Genomic DNA, 16,762 nt, shown 5'->3' on the forward strand with positions numbered 1-16,762 from the left:
AATCAAAAAGTGAAATGAAACGTCTTGAACGAAAGGAACGAGTGTCTATACCTCACCTCTTGGATGCAGTTATTGATCGATCAAACAATTCAGTTATTGCAGAGGTTTTCACAATAGAAAAGCTCTGGAAGTCTCTTGATTCGGCTGATGAAAACACGTTAAAAAGAAGGGAATTAGTTAGTCAAAATTAAACCCGAGCAAATTGAATATAAAAACAGCTCCAAGAAAACAAAAAAAAGGACCCAGAGAATATGATTCTCTATAAACTATAGTTAATAGTCTTTCTTGGTCGTTGATAGCGCGTCGTTGTGTTTTTTTCTGCTCTAAGCCTCTAACTCTTAGTAAACTTCAACTCCTTAAATTGTTTTACTCCTTCATTCTTTACTTCAAAATTCTTTCCAAAAATTCGCATTATGGAATTTTTCAACGATTTCCACTTTTAGCAGTTTCTAAAAACAAAACGTCGTTACCCTGTCTATAGTTTGAACGTATTCTAAGGATTTGCGCTTAGAGTCTGATTTGTTGCCTGATCTTTACTAAGCCTAGATGCGTTGGTTTGTTGATCTTGAGCGTTGTGTAATCGACATTGTGATTTGTCATGATGTACAAGCTTTGCTATGCTTACGTAGCTCTATTAAGATGATTGAAAATTTCAATGAATATATACATACATACATAGATAGGCGCGTAACACATAACAGTACTTTACATAGTGTAATTAAAGAGCAAAAAAATGGGTACTGGATCCGTCCGCATGCCTCTAACTTACTCGTAATTCGAAGGGTACTTATAGTCCGTCAATTCATAGTAGTTTTCTTTAATGTTTCTGACACTGACGAATCTGCTCAAAATGTTTCCAGAACCGGCCTTATCGTTAGTACCGCTCATTCTTGCACCACCGAACCATTGTTGTGCAACAACAGCGCCTGTAGATTTATCGTTGATGTAGAAGTTACCAGCACTGTACTTTAGCTTTTCATCTGCAATTGCTATAGCTTCACGGTCACGAGCGAAGATAGAACCTGTCAACCCGTACTGACTTGTGGTATCAATTAATTCACAAACTTCTTCAAATTTGGCATCTGGATATTCATATACTGTCAACAATGGTCCAAAGAATTCTTGACTTAAATATGGGTGTCTTGGGTTTGTGGTTTTGAATACCGTTGGTTGAATGTAATAACCTTTAGACTTGTCGTAAGTACCACCGTAAATGATCTCTACTTCAGGATCATTCTTGGCATCATCAATAACCTTTGCCAGTTTATCGAAACTTTGTTCATGGATCACCGGCCCAACAAACCCATGAAGGTTTCCGCCATTGATCTTGGATGCAGATGTATTGACCGGTTGGATCTCACTCAAAGTACCAATGAGATCCGTTAAAAACTCATTACTCTTGCTTTCTGGCAAGTAAAGTCTGGAAGTAGCTGAACATTTTTGTCCTTGGAATTCGAAAGCACCTCTCAAGGTCGACAATACGGAATGTGGTATGTTAGCACTTGGGTGGATTAGATGAAAGTTTTTACCACCAGTTTCGCCAACGATGCGGGGGTAATCCTTGTACAAGCCGCTAACGACACCGTTTTGGATATCACCGTAAAGTTTCTTGAACACTGCAGTAGAACCTGTGAAATGCAAGGCAGCAAAAGAAGGATCACCCAAAACTTCCTTGGTAACCTCAACTGGATTACCTGGTACAAAGTTAACAACACCTTTTGGCAAACCAGCTTCTTCCAATACTGTTAACAATAGGTAGTTAGATAGAGAAGCATTTTGGGATGGTTTCCAAACAACAGTATTACCCATTAGGGCTGGGGCACCAACTAAGTTTCCTGCAATTGCGGTGAAGTTAAATGGTGTCACAGCATAAACAAAACCTTCTAATGGTCTATATTCGGCACGGTTCCAAACACCTGGCGATGATTCAAGTGGTTGTTGCGCATACAATTCATTGGCATATTTAACATTGAATCTGAAGAAGTCCGCCAATTCTGTTATACAATCAATTTCTGCTTGGTAAACGTTCTTACCTTGGCCTAGCATAGTAGCAGCCAACATATCGTAACGGTATTTGGTACAAATAAGATCTGCAGCCTTTAGAAACACTGACGCACGCTCGTAGAATGGTAATTTGTACCACTTATCCTTTGCTTCTTTGGAAGCTTTAATGGCAGCTTGCACATCTGCATTGGTTGCTTGTGTCACGTTTGCCAATACCTCGGAATGATTGGCTGGGTTTAGCTGCTGAGAAATGCCCCTCTTCCCACCATCCTCGTTATAGTATATCCTCTCACCGTTGATAACCAAAGGAACATCCAACGACGAGTTCTTAAATTTAGAAAGCGAAGCTCTCAACAAGTCCCAATCAACAAGATCTTTGCTTCCAAATGCTTTCACCGGTTCATTGCCAATGTGCTTTGGAGGTTGGATATGTGACAATTGTGCGATACATCTCTTAGAAGAGCGCAAAAGCCCAATACGTGATAACATCTTCCTTTACTGAATTCACTACTGGTGATCTGTACAGAAAGCGATAAATACTTACCTCTAACACTGATTGTATTACCCAAATGCCCCGAATATATTGACTTCTTAATATTTAAGGCTCTGTTATTTTCATACTATAATAGAGACTACCCTTTTTATATGCTTTGCAAAATGTTAATATTGATGCCTAATCGTACTAAAAGTTATACACGATTCAATTGTCTATAGAGGAGTGACATTGATAATGAGACCGATACAGTGACCGGGACAGTAATGATGCGCTCAGGACCCTCAGATAAATAAGCCCATCGCCCGGTATATGCCTTGCGCCCACACACTTTTGCACTGCAAATACTGGCAACCACCTTTGACGGGAAACCAGTTCCGTGATTCAATGAAAAATTAATATGACAAAACCCACTTGAAGGAAATCGAATTCCGTTTCATATCGCTTTTCATGGCCTTTTACGCCCTTTACCATATTAGGACAAAAACGGCATGACTGACATTCTGAGGAGACGAAGATTGAACGAAAAGGGAAACTGAGCGGACGTAAGATGGAAAAAACAAAAACTGTGATCACGTGAACATATTTTTCTTTGACAATGCCGGTGACGATGACGACGATGCGCTATTACTACTAGCACTAGTTTTTGTATTGGAGTCGGTATTAGTGACAACAATTGCGCTTGCAGGAGGAACTTCAGAAGCGAGCAAGCATCCAGCGTTTGGCTGCGATTTAGATTGAATTTGAGGATGAGTCTGGGTTGGTGAGCCACCATAATAGCTTTTGGCGCGCATGAATCCTAAAACAAAGTTCGATGAGAAGCACCATATAGCCAACGTAAGTAGGATAACCAGTAGAGTCTTCCACCCCAAGGGTTCGATCAGTGAGTTGACAATCTCAGCAAAGAGTTTAGCGCCTAAGGAGGTTCTTGCGCGGAAATATATCTTGTTGTTCCTGCTCATACATCTTGCCCATTCGTTACATTGATCATATAGTGCCGGTACTACTTCGTTGTCCGCACAATGGTTGGCAAGATATTGGACCTTGCACTTTGCCGATTCGTAATCTAGTTCTAGCTTTTGGTGTTCCCAGGTGGCTCTGATATCTGTGCGCACGGATTTTGCAAATGCAGTGATGGTTGAACATATGATCATGACTGTTAAAGTGTTCAAAGCCATTTGTAGATAAGTTGTAAATGCATACGAAGCTTTGGAAGCAGGTCGAGATTTAGAGGACCATGGAACTGGCAATTGGTTCTCGTTCTCATTTTCAGCCTGCTCTACTTCTTCTATCGGGGGTGTATATTTGTATGGTTCGCCATTGGCGTCAGTCACCATGTAGTAATGATGATGGTTCTGAATGTTTATCTGCCATGGTCTCTTTTGACGTTCTGGAGTCTGAAGCCCCGAGACGTTTTGACTGCCTTCATTTGAAGACGAAATAGATTCCGCACTCGTCTTTTCTTCTGTTGGCTCTGTTGGAAGTTTATCAGTAATGGTTACCGGAACATCCTTACTTTCTTCCTGTTCATTTTGTTGCCCTAGTTGCTTGTGGTCCTCATCTTGTTCATTCTTGTTCAAATCTCTTGTTGCCAATGCAATTCCGAGACTTGTTGGCGAAAGCAGTGCTTTGATAAGACCCTTTTGTTCACGATTGGTATCGTCCTCATCTTCTGTTTCAATCTCCTCTATAATATCCTCATTTGATTTGTTCCCAGGAATGGTATTTACGTTTAAAGAATTATCGTATTCTTCATCTATATCCATTTTATCAGATAGACAGCTCTCGGGGATACTTACAGTCGAGCGCAAAGGTGATGGACATGGCGGCGAATAAGGAAGAAATTTACTGATGAGATCTTCTGCTATCGGTTTTTTCTCAGATATCGATAAGTTAGAAATCGCCAGTAAGTCTGATTCTTCTAATGTATCATCTTGAATGGTGGAGTTTAAGGAAAGTGCATTAAATTCATCCATTGCTACCCCATGTAATATCAAGGCAGATATACCTTTCTAAAAGGAGGTTGGAGGAGGTGCAAATCAAAGTCAAGCTGCCGTTTTTATATTCTCGTTTGGTTATTCTAAGTATGAACGATTAGATACAAAAACCGATATCACGTTTTTTTGATGCTTTCAAAAAATACCAAAAATACGTATAGCTTAAAAACAGTGGACAGTATAAACATGAATTAACGGTAATAAGCTTAGTTCTCCATAAACCAAACGCAATATTCAGTATATAGATAAGAAACTACTAACATATAGTATCTCAGTATTTAGAGTCCCTATTTTTTTTTTTTTTTGTCGCTGTTGTAGATCGTACTTTAATACGTTTCAGGTTCAAGTTTGTATAAACTGTCCAAAAAGCCTTCGATCAAACGATCTGCGACGCCTGCAGTTTTAACACTTCCTGCTACACCATACAATGCACCAGTTCCATCACTAGATGGCTTTGCATTTGGTTCGGATTTCATTTTCTCAACGGTGGTCTTTAAAGCCTGTTTTAATTCGTCTATTGATTGGAGCGTCAGGTGAGTGAGAGCGAAATGCACAGATGCTGGTTTTTGTAGTGCACTGAAATGCCATCCACTCTTCGATAAAGTGTCAGATAGTTCATAAATATTAATTGTGTTTGAAGTAAAAGAGATCACGGAGCATAGTGGATCACCTAAAATTTGAAGATCAGGCACCTCTTTTTTGATAAATTCTTTCAACGATCTGGCCTTCCCCACAATTTCTTTACATGATTCAATGTAACCTTTTTCGCCGAAATGGACTAATGTTGCCCAACAGCCTACAACTAATGCACCAGGTCTGCTTCCCGCAAGCGTTGGGGAACCATATAAACCACCAGTCCAGTCAGTGCTAACATAGTACTGTTGTTTTCTGAGTAATGGACTGCGGTACATAATTACACTCGATCCCTTAGGTGCAAAACCATATTTATGCGTGTCGCAAGAGATTGATGTAACGCCAGGTACTCTGAAGTCAAACAATGGAACGTCATCAAAACCAGCCTTAGCCATAAATGCAACAATGAATGAGCCCAAGCAACAATCAACATGGACTGGGATTTTATACTTTTCTCCCAGTTTTCCGATTGTCTCAATGTCATCAATAATACCATGAGGAAAGTTTGGTGCCGATCCTGCCAATAAAACTGTGTTTCTATTAATGAGTCTTTTCATTTGCTTTACATCACATTGGTACGTAACAGGATCCAAATCGACGTGATGTATCTTGATACCAAAGTAGTAACCCGCCTTATCAAAACCAGCATGTGCAGTTTTGGGAATAATCATTTCTGGTTCTCTAATACCCTTGAAACGTAACCCATACATCTTTGCACTTAAGCATGCCAACAACAAGGATTCTGTACCACCGCTAGTAGTAGTTCCACAGCCCGTCTCCGGCGCATTAAACATTTTTAGCACCATAGAAACCACCTCTGCCTCCATTTTACGGACTCCTGGGAAAACATCTGGATGCAATTGATTGGCTATACAGTATTTTTGGAACGCTTTCGATTGCAAATCAATCAACTCATCACCGCCGTGATAAACAGCCCCTGACACTTTCCCGTTTTTCCAGTCAGAATGCCTCAAAACACTATTTAACTTATCCAAACTTTCTAGTACTTTTTCTTCACTCAATCCTTCGGAAGGTAGTTCTGTATAGTCTTCCAACTGAGGGTCGTTCTTAATCAAATCCGCTTCTATGGACGTCAAGGCCTTGGAAACCTGTTTTTCAACAGAGCCCCTAATTCCAGGCATACTCAAAATAACGCTGAACAACCTTTTACCAAAATAATGGTATAGCTTGCCAAGAGATGTTATTAACCCATATCCTCTTATGTATAGTAGTATCTTCGAAAAGAACTTGAAGACCAAATGGATGAAGACACAGTCTCGTAGTATCCAGTACCAAGGGGTATTTTTCAAGTACTGCTGAATTTCCAACTTGAGAGAATCTACTAAGATAACTGGATTGAATTGAAAGGTGTTGTATTTGTAAGAATATCCGAGGTAAAACCTCTTTTGTAGTCCTTCCAAGTATTCCATTTTATCAATACACTACCCCTCACTTAAAAGGATATTGATGGTTTGGGAACAAACTGGTATAGTCAATGAACCTGAGAAAATGCTTAGCAGCCTTGATCTATCTATGATAACATCAGTAAACATTTACCGTATACTTATAAAATTCAGAATATGGTTTTTTATAACTAAATAACTGGTTTATTTGAGTGATGTTCTAAGATTTTCCCTAATTTAAGTTTCATGCCGTTGTAGCGAAAAATGTGTGCTTTAGCCACACAAAAGAGAACGGTATATTATAATGCATAATTATGGCAAAAAAAAAAAAGGCTCAAATTGGCCTGCATGGTATTGCAAAGAAGCATTTAGATCCCTTTGCGGAAACATCGGGAGTGAAAAACCCTAAGAACAAAAGATGAAGGTAAGTAGGAGCAATCCATCGGTATGTGCATCATTTATGTGAGAATTATTTTATGTAAAATACAAAAATAGTACGGACCCTCCTGTTGCTTCAACAGTGTGTTGACAAGTTTTCAATTTTAATATTACAAGTATCAGATAGATTTACAATTATTGCTGATTGTATGTAGGTACAATAATCTCTTTTCTATGTGTATGTTGGGGATGTGGCTCTTGTGGTCCTAGTAGTGTATCTGGATGAATGATTTGTCGATGGGGATGGTTTTTTCGTAGGTTCATTTTCGATATTGTATTGATCTTGAACGCGGTTCATATACTGAATCAAGAACTGCGACTGTTGAACCAATTTTCGTAATGTGGTTTTGAGTTTCCTTTCCTTGTCCTGTAAGGTCTGTAGTTGCCATTTAGTGTATGGGCCATTGAGTTTACGTTCCAATTCTTCCTTTTCCGATTTGAGTTTGGAGGTATATAGGGCTTTTGCGGCAGCTTCAGAAGACTTTTCTTGATACTCAGACCTTAGTTCTTCATTGCGTGTACCTTCCTCATCATTACGTTTCCTTAGCTCATCAACATCTGTGGACAGTTTTTCACTAATTTGTTTCCGACTATCGATTTCGGATGAAACATCGCTGAGTTCCAAGAGTTTCAATAATTCAGACTTACGGTCCAGAAGTTTAGTGAGCCGCTCATCCAAGATATCAAGATCTGACTTAGTACGTTCGACACGTTTTTCAGAATCATTAAGTTTGCCCTCGTTTTCTTTTAATTTCTTGAAATATTGACCAGCTTGAACTTTCAACTCGTCGTAGTCATTCAACCTTTTCGTTTCTCTGATTCTGGTCTCTAATACTAGCTTTTCACGCTCTTCATATTCGATACTACACTGCTTCAATCTCTCCGCTGTTAGGGTTTTCAATATATGTTGATAACTTTTGATATCCATAGGACCTGATTGTAATGGTAACTCGTACTTACCATATGTAAGATCCATTAATCCTAGAGGCGTCGTCAAAAATGGTGTAAGATCATCCGAATCCTTATCTGAGCCCGTTGTCATTTCTGGTATAAGTGCTGCAGGATTTTCACCTTTGATCAAGGCTGATGTGATATCTTCATATTGACGTAGCGAAACGAGATTCTTGTCATCAGCGCGATATTTCAAAAAGTGTACAATGGAGTCTAGTTGGACCGCTTCATCTTTAAGAAGTGACTTCCTTTGAGAGAGTAGGTAGTGATCTGGCGAGTCTTGCACCAATAGTTTGACCAAAGGAATTTTTTTACCATTTTTCCTCACTTTGTAAATAGAAGGTAGCGAATCATCAAGCATTGGATCGAAACTGATAATGACGTCCAAATTGAACCTCGAAAATAAATCCTCTGAATGAGTTAAATGCGTTGTCGTAGCCAAGAAGAGCCAGTCAAGTTGTGCACCTTTGTCATTTTTTCTTTTCGACTTCGAGTAGTTATACTCATCCTTTGTCTTGAAATTTGATTCTGGTCCCACACTACCCATAGCCGATCCATTTTCAGCATTAGATGAGTTTACACCAAAGCTTTGATCATCGTATTCATGCTTTTCATCAAATAGTGATGTTCCTGATAGTCTCTTCAATTTCGCGACTTTGCCTAGCATCACACCCTCAATCAAATCCAACTCTTTAACAGAATGAGATACAATAGCAATCTGTAATAGTCTAGATTTATCTTTCCGATTTAGCAAAAGGTCTACCATAAGGTTGAGTTTGCCAAATTTATCACTTGTGGATATTAATCGTTCGCTAGGTTCCATCAATAAAAATTGTCTTGGCATATAATGCTCAACTAAGAGACATGGATGGTTAGACACTGCCCGAATGTTTTCGAAAAACCATTCTGTTAATTGAACATCAGTCAGGGCAACCATGCTTAAATCTCTTTTGACATCGTCGTGGTCAGCTTCATGTTTAACAGGTAGCTTAGGAACTAGCGATTTGTCAATGCATGAAACAAACGATTCGGCATGTATAGATATCAATATTTCCAATAGATCTTTCTGTACCTGAGTTAAACCGACCGGTATACAAAACACCTGAGTTCTACTTGAGGAAAGATTCATATTTGCAGTAGTTTCTGGACCCACTGTTTTCTTATTTTTTTGGTCCTTCCTCACCTTCGCTTCACTCGCTTTCACGTAATAAACAGTGTAATGACATCCATATATACCCTTGTGAAAAGATCTCTTTGCATTCCTTTGAAAACGAAAATGGCGTGCAATACGTAAAGACACATTTTTTTGAGCGTACAAAAAAAAAAAAAAAACAATATTATGACGGAATTCGGCAACCAGGGACCGTTGTTTGTGAAGGAAATCTAGCCATAAAATATAATAGAGGAACATTGTAAAGCGAATATATACACATACATATACATGGTTTGTCAATTTATGTAAACAATCATTACTTCTTGTAAAAAGTTGCAACGTATTGATCCAATGTAATGTCGTCAGTGAACAAAGTATGATCCGACAATAGTCCTAGCCTAGCTACAACAAATCTATCCTGACTAGAACCTGGTTTAGTTTCGCGATACCATGGCTTAGGGAAGCGCTTTTCGTTATGGTACTCTGCGATTGCAGCCTCTCTAAGATCTTCGAATCTGTCATCACCAGCCAGGGTATCACGGACGACCAAGAAATTACCACCATCGATCAGGAGTGGCTCGTTATACTTTACAATATCTGAAGTAAATTCTACCGGGCCACTCTTTGAATAGGCGTCAGGTTTTACCATTTTGAAAATATGGGATAACGGGTAGTTTAGAATTAGCCAGTGGTATATAATCCATTCATCCGGCGATGTGTTTCTCTTTTGCAATAGAGTTGACCTTTGCAAAAAGTATGTCATTTTAATCAATGGGTTTAGGTTTGGAATGTGTATTGTATTCAACGATTTAACTAGCTTTACGATCTCCAGGATCCATCGTCTCATATTATAATCATATATTTTATCCTTAAATAACACTTCAAATGCAATTCGTTTCATTATAGAGCCAACCATAACTTGCCAATGGAAGTTTTCAGTAAGTGAATTACTTCCTGGTAGGTTAACACTTGGTATGAATTTTGTATCTACCGCAACATAGTATTTGGATTTATGTCGATAATATATCTCGACCTGCAAACAGAATTTATCCGGCATTTCCATCAATGCTGCATCAGCTGTTCTAGACGTATCGACGGAAAGCGATATTAGAATAGATGGACTGTCGGTTTTCGGACCTTTGTATGCGTAAGTAGCAGATCCTGCACAACCTTTTGGAGTATCTGAAACATTGCTATCAGAATTATTCATCGCAACGACGGGCCCATACACACCGTTGACCAGTAAGCGTTTCGAAGTTTTTATTTTCAATTCAGTAATCCCATATTCTGATTTGTTATTGATAAATGTTTCCCAGTCGTATTTAAAATTTGTATCAGATAGGGACTCATATTGTATAACTTCTGCAAGGCACGGCTTCATTTCCCACATTCCGATTTGATCCAAACTACAGATAAACATCGAGCATTGAACAAAATCTGCGGAACTTGACATTCCCTTGTAAAAATTCCTTGCCTCTTTCCAGTATTTAAGATCTTGACCTCCTTCAATGTTCCTATGCTGGCGTATATGATTCTTTCTAGTCATTGAGATCACTTTACCAGGACCCACGGTACATGGCCCAAATATCAATGCGATTGAACGAGACGGCTTGAGACAAGAGGCTAGGAAAATTGCCAATGCAGTGTTCCGTTTGCACCTTTTCTTTGACTTTGGGTTGTTAACGAACTGCAGTTGCGTTAATTTGGAAGCAAACGTTTCGTTATCCATGTAGAATTTCGAAGACGCCAAGCCATACTTGACTATAAACCAATTGAAGTCCAATTTCATCAGCTTTGAATTGGCTTTACTAGATTCCGCATCAATAATTACACGGGAAAAGTCAGAACAGTGTATTGATACAGAACCATCTTCTATAGTGACCAATGCCAAGGATAACGGGGTACCGAATTCTAGTGATTTTAGGATACTGATGTCATTTTCAAACTCACTATTCAAATCAACTATAACAACTGTTCTAGACGGGTCCAAATCATTAACAGAACCTAAACGTTTTACGTAGAAACCACTCTCTGGAGTAACTCCGGTTTCGTTGAAGGCATTGCAAAAAGAGCAAAACCAACCTGCCTTTCCATCAGGACTCTTTGGAGACAAGTAATTAGCATACCCAGAGCAATCTTTACAAGGTAATATACCTACACTACTTCCAAAATCCATTGGTTCGTGGATAGTCAATTGTGGTTCACATATTGCACTGATACAACCTGTGTTATCATCTCCACAATCTAAGACTCTAGCTAAAGTATCAGTTCGCGATGTAGGAACAGCACCATAATTCAATTCAATCATTGGCAGTCAGTTCTTACCTCTCAAGCATCATTTGAAAAAAGCTGGTTGTGTAAACACGTTTAGGAGTATGTACGTATTTGTATATATAATGTGTAATAATAGTGCATACAAATATATAGATGATGATGCTGTATTAATTATCCGCATGCACGCGCACTTCCTGCTAAGAATGCCCAGATCTTCAATTGAACCGGGTAATATTTTTACTGTCAAGAAAACTAAAATTTTTTGAACCTTCACCGAAGATAAAAAGAGATGCCCAATAAATGATCAATTTGATAGTTGGTGATTCGAAAAGAAAATAATATATATCCTATTTTTGGACTTTGTTCTTCTACCAATAGCAACGCTAAAATACCAATCAGATCTCTCTAATCAGGAGGTTTACAGATAGCTAGATAAGTTACTGTTAATTTACCTTTTTTCGTCTTAGCGTTCCGGAAATTCTAAGAGTAAGGAATTACTATTTTACCAAGAGATGAGCAAGCATATAGCCATTACCAAGTTTCGTCCAGCCAATTGGTTGAAAAAGGCTGGATATGCCCCACAAGTGTTTGTATTTAGAAACCTAGAGAGTGGACAGGTTCTGTACTCGCAATTTCCAACGTTTACATGGGCTCAGGTCGAGAAGAACTTCCAAAGACCTAACTGGGAAAACAAGAAACCAAGCACCAGGAGAGATATTTGGAAATGCATGGCTGTTGTGGATCTACCAGATTACGAGTCCAGTGTAAAGCTCTACCAGAACTTGTGTAGACTAAGATATCTCCGCGATGTGACGCTCTCCAAACAGGCCAAGGAAATGAGAAAGAAGAACGAGTTCGGACATACATGGTACTCTTCTCAGTTCAGACCAACATATTCCCAGGAGGCCGTTGCAGACTTGAGAGAATGTCTACTGAAGCTCAAGGATTTCCAAAAATCCATCAAGGTACACTGGGAGGACGAGTGGAGAATGGGAGATAAAGAAAAGTACTGGACTCCAGTTCTTCCAGAATTGACACACACCACTTTGCAACGTTTGGGGAACGTTGCCCGCGAGGAAAGTGTGATCTTGAAAGAACTGGGAGAGAAGGCCAAGAGCGAATTTGCAAAGCTCAGAAAGGAAGCTGACGAAGCGAAAAACATTTCCCTATGAAGATCTCTCTCATGTTTATCTGAGGTCACACTGAAATTCATCCTGTACATATTATTACACAACTTACATCATCAATATTATCCATCCATTAATCAATGAATAGAGATAGTGAACACTCGATCGTATATTCTGTCCCACTGCATAGTATCGTATCATATATGCATGCCTTGCAACACATTCATCAGCAGATGTACTGCCTACCGGATATGTACCTGACCTGCTGACAACAAGTAAATATTACATACGCAATTGCTCGAATCTGTAAACTTTCTGCGCGTTCCTGTAAGAAAAGGATACATACTTCTGCCATTCAGAGCTGGAAAGGCTGCTTAAAGGGTTGCTGACATGATGCTGACACTCAGTTCAGCTCACGCAACGACATTGGTCGCCATTCGTTATTGACACTTTTCCATATTCTTTCGTTTGAAGATCCACAGAGCACCATGCACAGAATGCGCGAAAAGGCTTGACAAACAAGTTTTTTTTTTTTTTTTTTTAATTTATTTATTTTATTATAGTGTGGGTTTTTGGACGCTTGTTAGGCCCGTCGTATAGCGAGAATTATGCACTCCTAAAAGCCGAAGAGTGGCATGTTGCACGTGACCATAGCCAAAGAAGGAAGAAATATTAGTACAGGCAAACCAAGAGATGAATAACAAGAAGGTTCCCGGATCGAACGCGTAGCAGCGAGATAGTCATACAGAGGGACATTCGTGCAGGCTCATATGCTGAACGAGGAAAATATGGAAAGACAAAAACGTGATATTTGTAGTTTCTTAGATTTCTTTCTGATTTTCGAGTTTCTGCTTTTGTTTATAGTTTCTTTCTCGTGATGTGCATGAAATGGTACGAAGTTGCAAGATGAGATATATATCTAGTAGAAATACTTATAAATACGATATAAAAGCGATAGAAATACGAGAGAGGGGTGTTACGAGGAATAGAAAAGGAGTTTAGAACCCGAGAAGAACTGGTTAAGCCTGGAGTAAACAGAAGAATCAGGTGAAATAGTTTACTTTTGAGAGTGAAGAAGAGAATTGCTGCATTTTTTGGTTTTCTATTGCTTATAAATTAGGAATTTCGGAATTTATTTCACCTTTAAACGAGAAAGTTGGGAACAACAATGAGCAGTGTTAAGAGTGATTTTGGTACCCAGTTGTACCAGAGGATCAACGATGCGTTGGATGTTTCGTTCATGGCGTCTAAAGATGCCCCTGTAGCCGTCATAACAAAGAAACCAGACATTTTCGACTGGATATCTGATGGGAAGTTGGCGTTGGCTCTTCCTGTGGTTGTTTACTGGGCATATTCGATGTTCTTCCATGTGATCGATACATTTGAGTTGTGCGAGAAGTACCGTATCCACCCAAGCGAGGAGGTGCAGAAGAGAAATCAAGCTTCTAGAACCGAGGTTCTTAGGGAGGTGCTTTTCCAGCACTTGATCCAAACTGTTGTGGGTCTCACCATGCTACACTTCGATCCCGTGCCGACTACCGGGTTTGAATTGCTCGAAATGTGGAAATGGAGACAGACATTACCTTCTTTTGTACCTTCTTTACTCATCAAGTTTGTCTACTGCTATGGATTTTCGATTTTGAAGATCTTTACTGGCTTTTGTATCGTGGACTCTTGGCAATACTGGTTACACAGATTGATGCACGAGAACAAGGAGCTCTACAAGAGATTCCACTCACGTCATCACAGACTTTATGTCCCATACGCCTACGGAGCTTTGTACAACTCTCCTGTTGAAGGGTTCCTATTGGACACCCTTGGAACAGGTATCGCTGCTCTTGTGACAAAACTTACTCACACGGAACAAGTAGTATTGTACACTTTTGCTACCTTGAAGACAGTAGATGACCATTGTGGCTACGCTTTACGTTTGGATCCATTCCAATGGCTATTCCCAAACAATGCTGTCTACCACGATATCCACCACCAATCGTTTGGTATCAAGTCAAACTTTTCTCAACCATTCTTTACACTATGGGACACTGTGTGTCGTACTAAGTTCCACGGATTTGAAGAGTACGAACAAAAGCAAAGACGTGTCACCATTGACAAGTACAAGGAGTTCTTGGAAAAGAGAAAAATCGAAAACGAAGAGAGACTAAAGAACTTGAAGAAAAAGATGTCATGATATCGCTTTTTCTCCCGACTTTCAATCCGGTTATTTCATAGTTTTTTGTCTTCTCTTTAACCTAGTGTTTTATTAGATGTTTGCCTATCAGTTATCATCTCTTTTTATTTTTTGACTGCTACGTTATATATATCTTCCTATTACTTCGTAGTATAGCAACGTGTATTCTTCGTAGATATGCAGTTAACGTGTAATGTTTCAACGTTTTTGAAGATCATCCAAATCTATCGTAATAGAAGAGCGATGTCTTTCTTGTATACAAAATGTACTTTTTTTACATACATACACATATACCGTCCTAACAGTGTAATTTGCACGAAGCACCAAGAATGTTGATAGTATTTGGGAATTTTTGTTTTAGTAATAAAAATGAGAAGAAGAGGACGTCAAGTCATCATGAAATCATAAGTAAGAGGGAATGTTGTTTCAAGCAGAATTGCATGAGCTAAAGGAATAAGAGATAAAAAAGTGAAAAAGGATATGAGCCAGGTGAAGAGAGATAAAAAAAAACCAAAAATGTAGCTACTCACTTCTTCCAATAAAAATGCAGAAATGTCGATCACACAATTATCCATATAATGCTATGGCTTATGCTAGCTGCATTATTGATAGTTAGTGTTGCTAAGTTTGATGTTTGGGTTTTTAAATCCTTCTCTTCCCGTGATGAATCCCTGTATAACACGTTATCAAGTTCCTTAGATAGCTTCTCTTAGAACTTGGTTCAACTTGTTTATCTTGTTAGCAACAGACAAGTCGACAGTTCTGTCAGAAACTTCAACAATCAAACCACCTTGGATTTCTGGCTTGACAACGTTTTCCAACTTCAAGGTCTTACCCTTACCGACCAAGGAGGAAGCAGCCAATGCCTTTTCCACTCTCTTGAATAGCTTGGAGTCCAATGGTTGAGCAGTAGTGACTGTGGCTTGGATCAAACCGTTGTATGCGTCGGTCAACTTAGAGAATTGAGCACTAACATCTGGCAACAAGGACAATCTGTTGTTTTCAGCCAAAACCTTTAGCAAGTTTTGTACAGATTGGTCCAAGTTGATCTTCTTAGATAATGTGTCAGCAACAACAGCTCTGTCCTCGGCGGACAAAGCTGGGTTTTCCAAAATGGTGGCCAACTTTGCATCTTTAGAAACAGTCTCCTTCAAAGCGTTCAAAGAAGAAGCAGCAGATTCAATAGAAGTAGTCTTGGAAGCAGCAGTAAACAAGGCGGTGGCATAGGTACCATCTAGACCAAACAATTGAACTGGAGGCTTAACACCAGCCTTGGCAGAAGCTGCCATAGAACGAACAAAAACTCTGGAAAACATTCTCTTCGTGGAGGTCACTTACTGATTCTGCGTTACTCTAACAGCAAATCCTGAATTAAACGTTAAAAGAGAATCTAGCTGATAACAAAACCCAAAAAGAATACAATAAACTTCCTAAAATTAATGAAGAACCAAGAACAACTTTCTTCTCTCCAATGTTAAAGGTGTATGTGTGTATGAATACAATTTAAGTTGTGTAAACCTCAATTTTTTTTCCTTTACCTAGTTGAAAAAACATCAAAATTCAGAAATTGAGAAAACCAAAAAACTCGGGAAATATGCGCTGCGGCATCACTGTAAGATCCGAGTACAAGAGACCAAAGAAAAAAAAAAAAAACGAGCTGAAATTAAGAGAGAACACTACTTTCGTGTATAGTGACTATCACATTTTATTGGCTAGAGGTCACGTGAAAGGCATTCTGTTTCGCTAGTAAAGAACGTTCCATTAGCTACGCTACAAGGCTTGTTGGTAAAGTAAACAGTTGGTGTCGATATTTTGGGCTGCTCAAAACGTTTTCGGCAGAGATTTATGGATTATTTTTGTGGGCACGTGACTTGTATTTGGGCTGGCTGTCGTCTTTCTTTTTCGGTTTTTTTATGATATCTTTCTTTTTCCTTCATTTTTTCCATGAAAAAGCTTCCATCAAAGAATAAGCGATGAGATGAGATGAGATGAGATGAGATGAGCTGAGTTATAACAAGAGTCTCTTTTAAACGGCTAAGGGTTTGCAAATTTAAAGACCGAACATTGATATTATAGCAGCCAACCAAAGGCAAAATAAATT

General features: G+C 39.0%; 8 protein-coding genes across 8 annotated transcripts; 2 read left to right on the plus strand and 6 right to left on the minus strand.

Annotated features, from left to right (window-relative positions):
- Positions 1-765: 765 nt before the first annotated feature.
- PUT2 (1-pyrroline-5-carboxylate dehydrogenase) lies at positions 766-2,493 on the minus strand (the record flags this gene model as incomplete). Its single annotated transcript, XM_022818939.1, has 1 exon — positions 766-2,493. The coding sequence occupies one exon, from the start codon at positions 2,491-2,493 to the stop codon at positions 766-768; it is 1,728 nt and encodes a 575-aa protein (XP_022675555.1).
- Positions 2,494-3,069: 576 nt separating this feature from the next.
- On the minus strand, positions 3,070-4,473 carry BRL1 (Brl1p; the record flags this gene model as incomplete). The annotated part of the gene is made up of 1 exon (XM_022818940.1): positions 3,070-4,473. One exon carries the CDS (start codon positions 4,471-4,473, stop codon positions 3,070-3,072), a length of 1,404 nt encoding a protein of 467 aa, XP_022675556.1.
- Positions 4,474-4,820: 347 nt separating this feature from the next.
- Positions 4,821-6,557, minus strand: DPL1 (sphinganine-1-phosphate aldolase DPL1; the record flags this gene model as incomplete). Its single annotated transcript, XM_022818942.1, has 1 exon — positions 4,821-6,557. The coding sequence occupies one exon, from the start codon at positions 6,555-6,557 to the stop codon at positions 4,821-4,823; it is 1,737 nt and encodes a 578-aa protein (XP_022675557.1).
- Positions 6,558-7,140: 583 nt separating this feature from the next.
- Positions 7,141-9,330, minus strand: HDA2 (Hda2p; the record flags this gene model as incomplete). Its single annotated transcript, XM_022818943.1, has 1 exon — positions 7,141-9,330. The coding sequence occupies one exon, from the start codon at positions 9,328-9,330 to the stop codon at positions 7,141-7,143; it is 2,190 nt and encodes a 729-aa protein (XP_022675558.1).
- A 58-nt stretch (positions 9,331-9,388) lies between these two features.
- On the minus strand, positions 9,389-11,380 carry NEL1 (GTPase-activating protein NEL1; the record flags this gene model as incomplete). The annotated part of the gene is made up of 1 exon (XM_022818944.1): positions 9,389-11,380. One exon carries the CDS (start codon positions 11,378-11,380, stop codon positions 9,389-9,391), a length of 1,992 nt encoding a protein of 663 aa, XP_022675559.1.
- Positions 11,381-11,858: 478 nt separating this feature from the next.
- Positions 11,859-12,518, plus strand: MHR1 (mitochondrial 54S ribosomal protein mL67; the record flags this gene model as incomplete). The annotated part of the gene is made up of 1 exon (XM_022818945.1): positions 11,859-12,518. The coding sequence occupies one exon, from the start codon at positions 11,859-11,861 to the stop codon at positions 12,516-12,518; it is 660 nt and encodes a 219-aa protein (XP_022675560.1).
- Positions 12,519-13,641: 1,123 nt separating this feature from the next.
- Positions 13,642-14,661, plus strand: SUR2 (sphingosine hydroxylase; the record flags this gene model as incomplete). Its single annotated transcript, XM_022818946.1, has 1 exon — positions 13,642-14,661. The coding sequence occupies one exon, from the start codon at positions 13,642-13,644 to the stop codon at positions 14,659-14,661; it is 1,020 nt and encodes a 339-aa protein (XP_022675561.1).
- A 695-nt stretch (positions 14,662-15,356) lies between these two features.
- Positions 15,357-15,977, minus strand: ATP5 (F1F0 ATP synthase subunit 5; the record flags this gene model as incomplete). Its single annotated transcript, XM_022818947.1, has 1 exon — positions 15,357-15,977. The coding sequence occupies one exon, from the start codon at positions 15,975-15,977 to the stop codon at positions 15,357-15,359; it is 621 nt and encodes a 206-aa protein (XP_022675562.1).
- Between the last annotated feature and the right edge of the window lie 785 nt (positions 15,978-16,762).

This window comes from Kluyveromyces marxianus, chromosome 3 (genome assembly GCF_001417885.1).
Source record: "Kluyveromyces marxianus DMKU3-1042 DNA, complete genome, chromosome 3".
Lineage (NCBI taxonomy): Eukaryota > Fungi > Ascomycota > Saccharomycetes > Saccharomycetales > Saccharomycetaceae > Kluyveromyces > Kluyveromyces marxianus.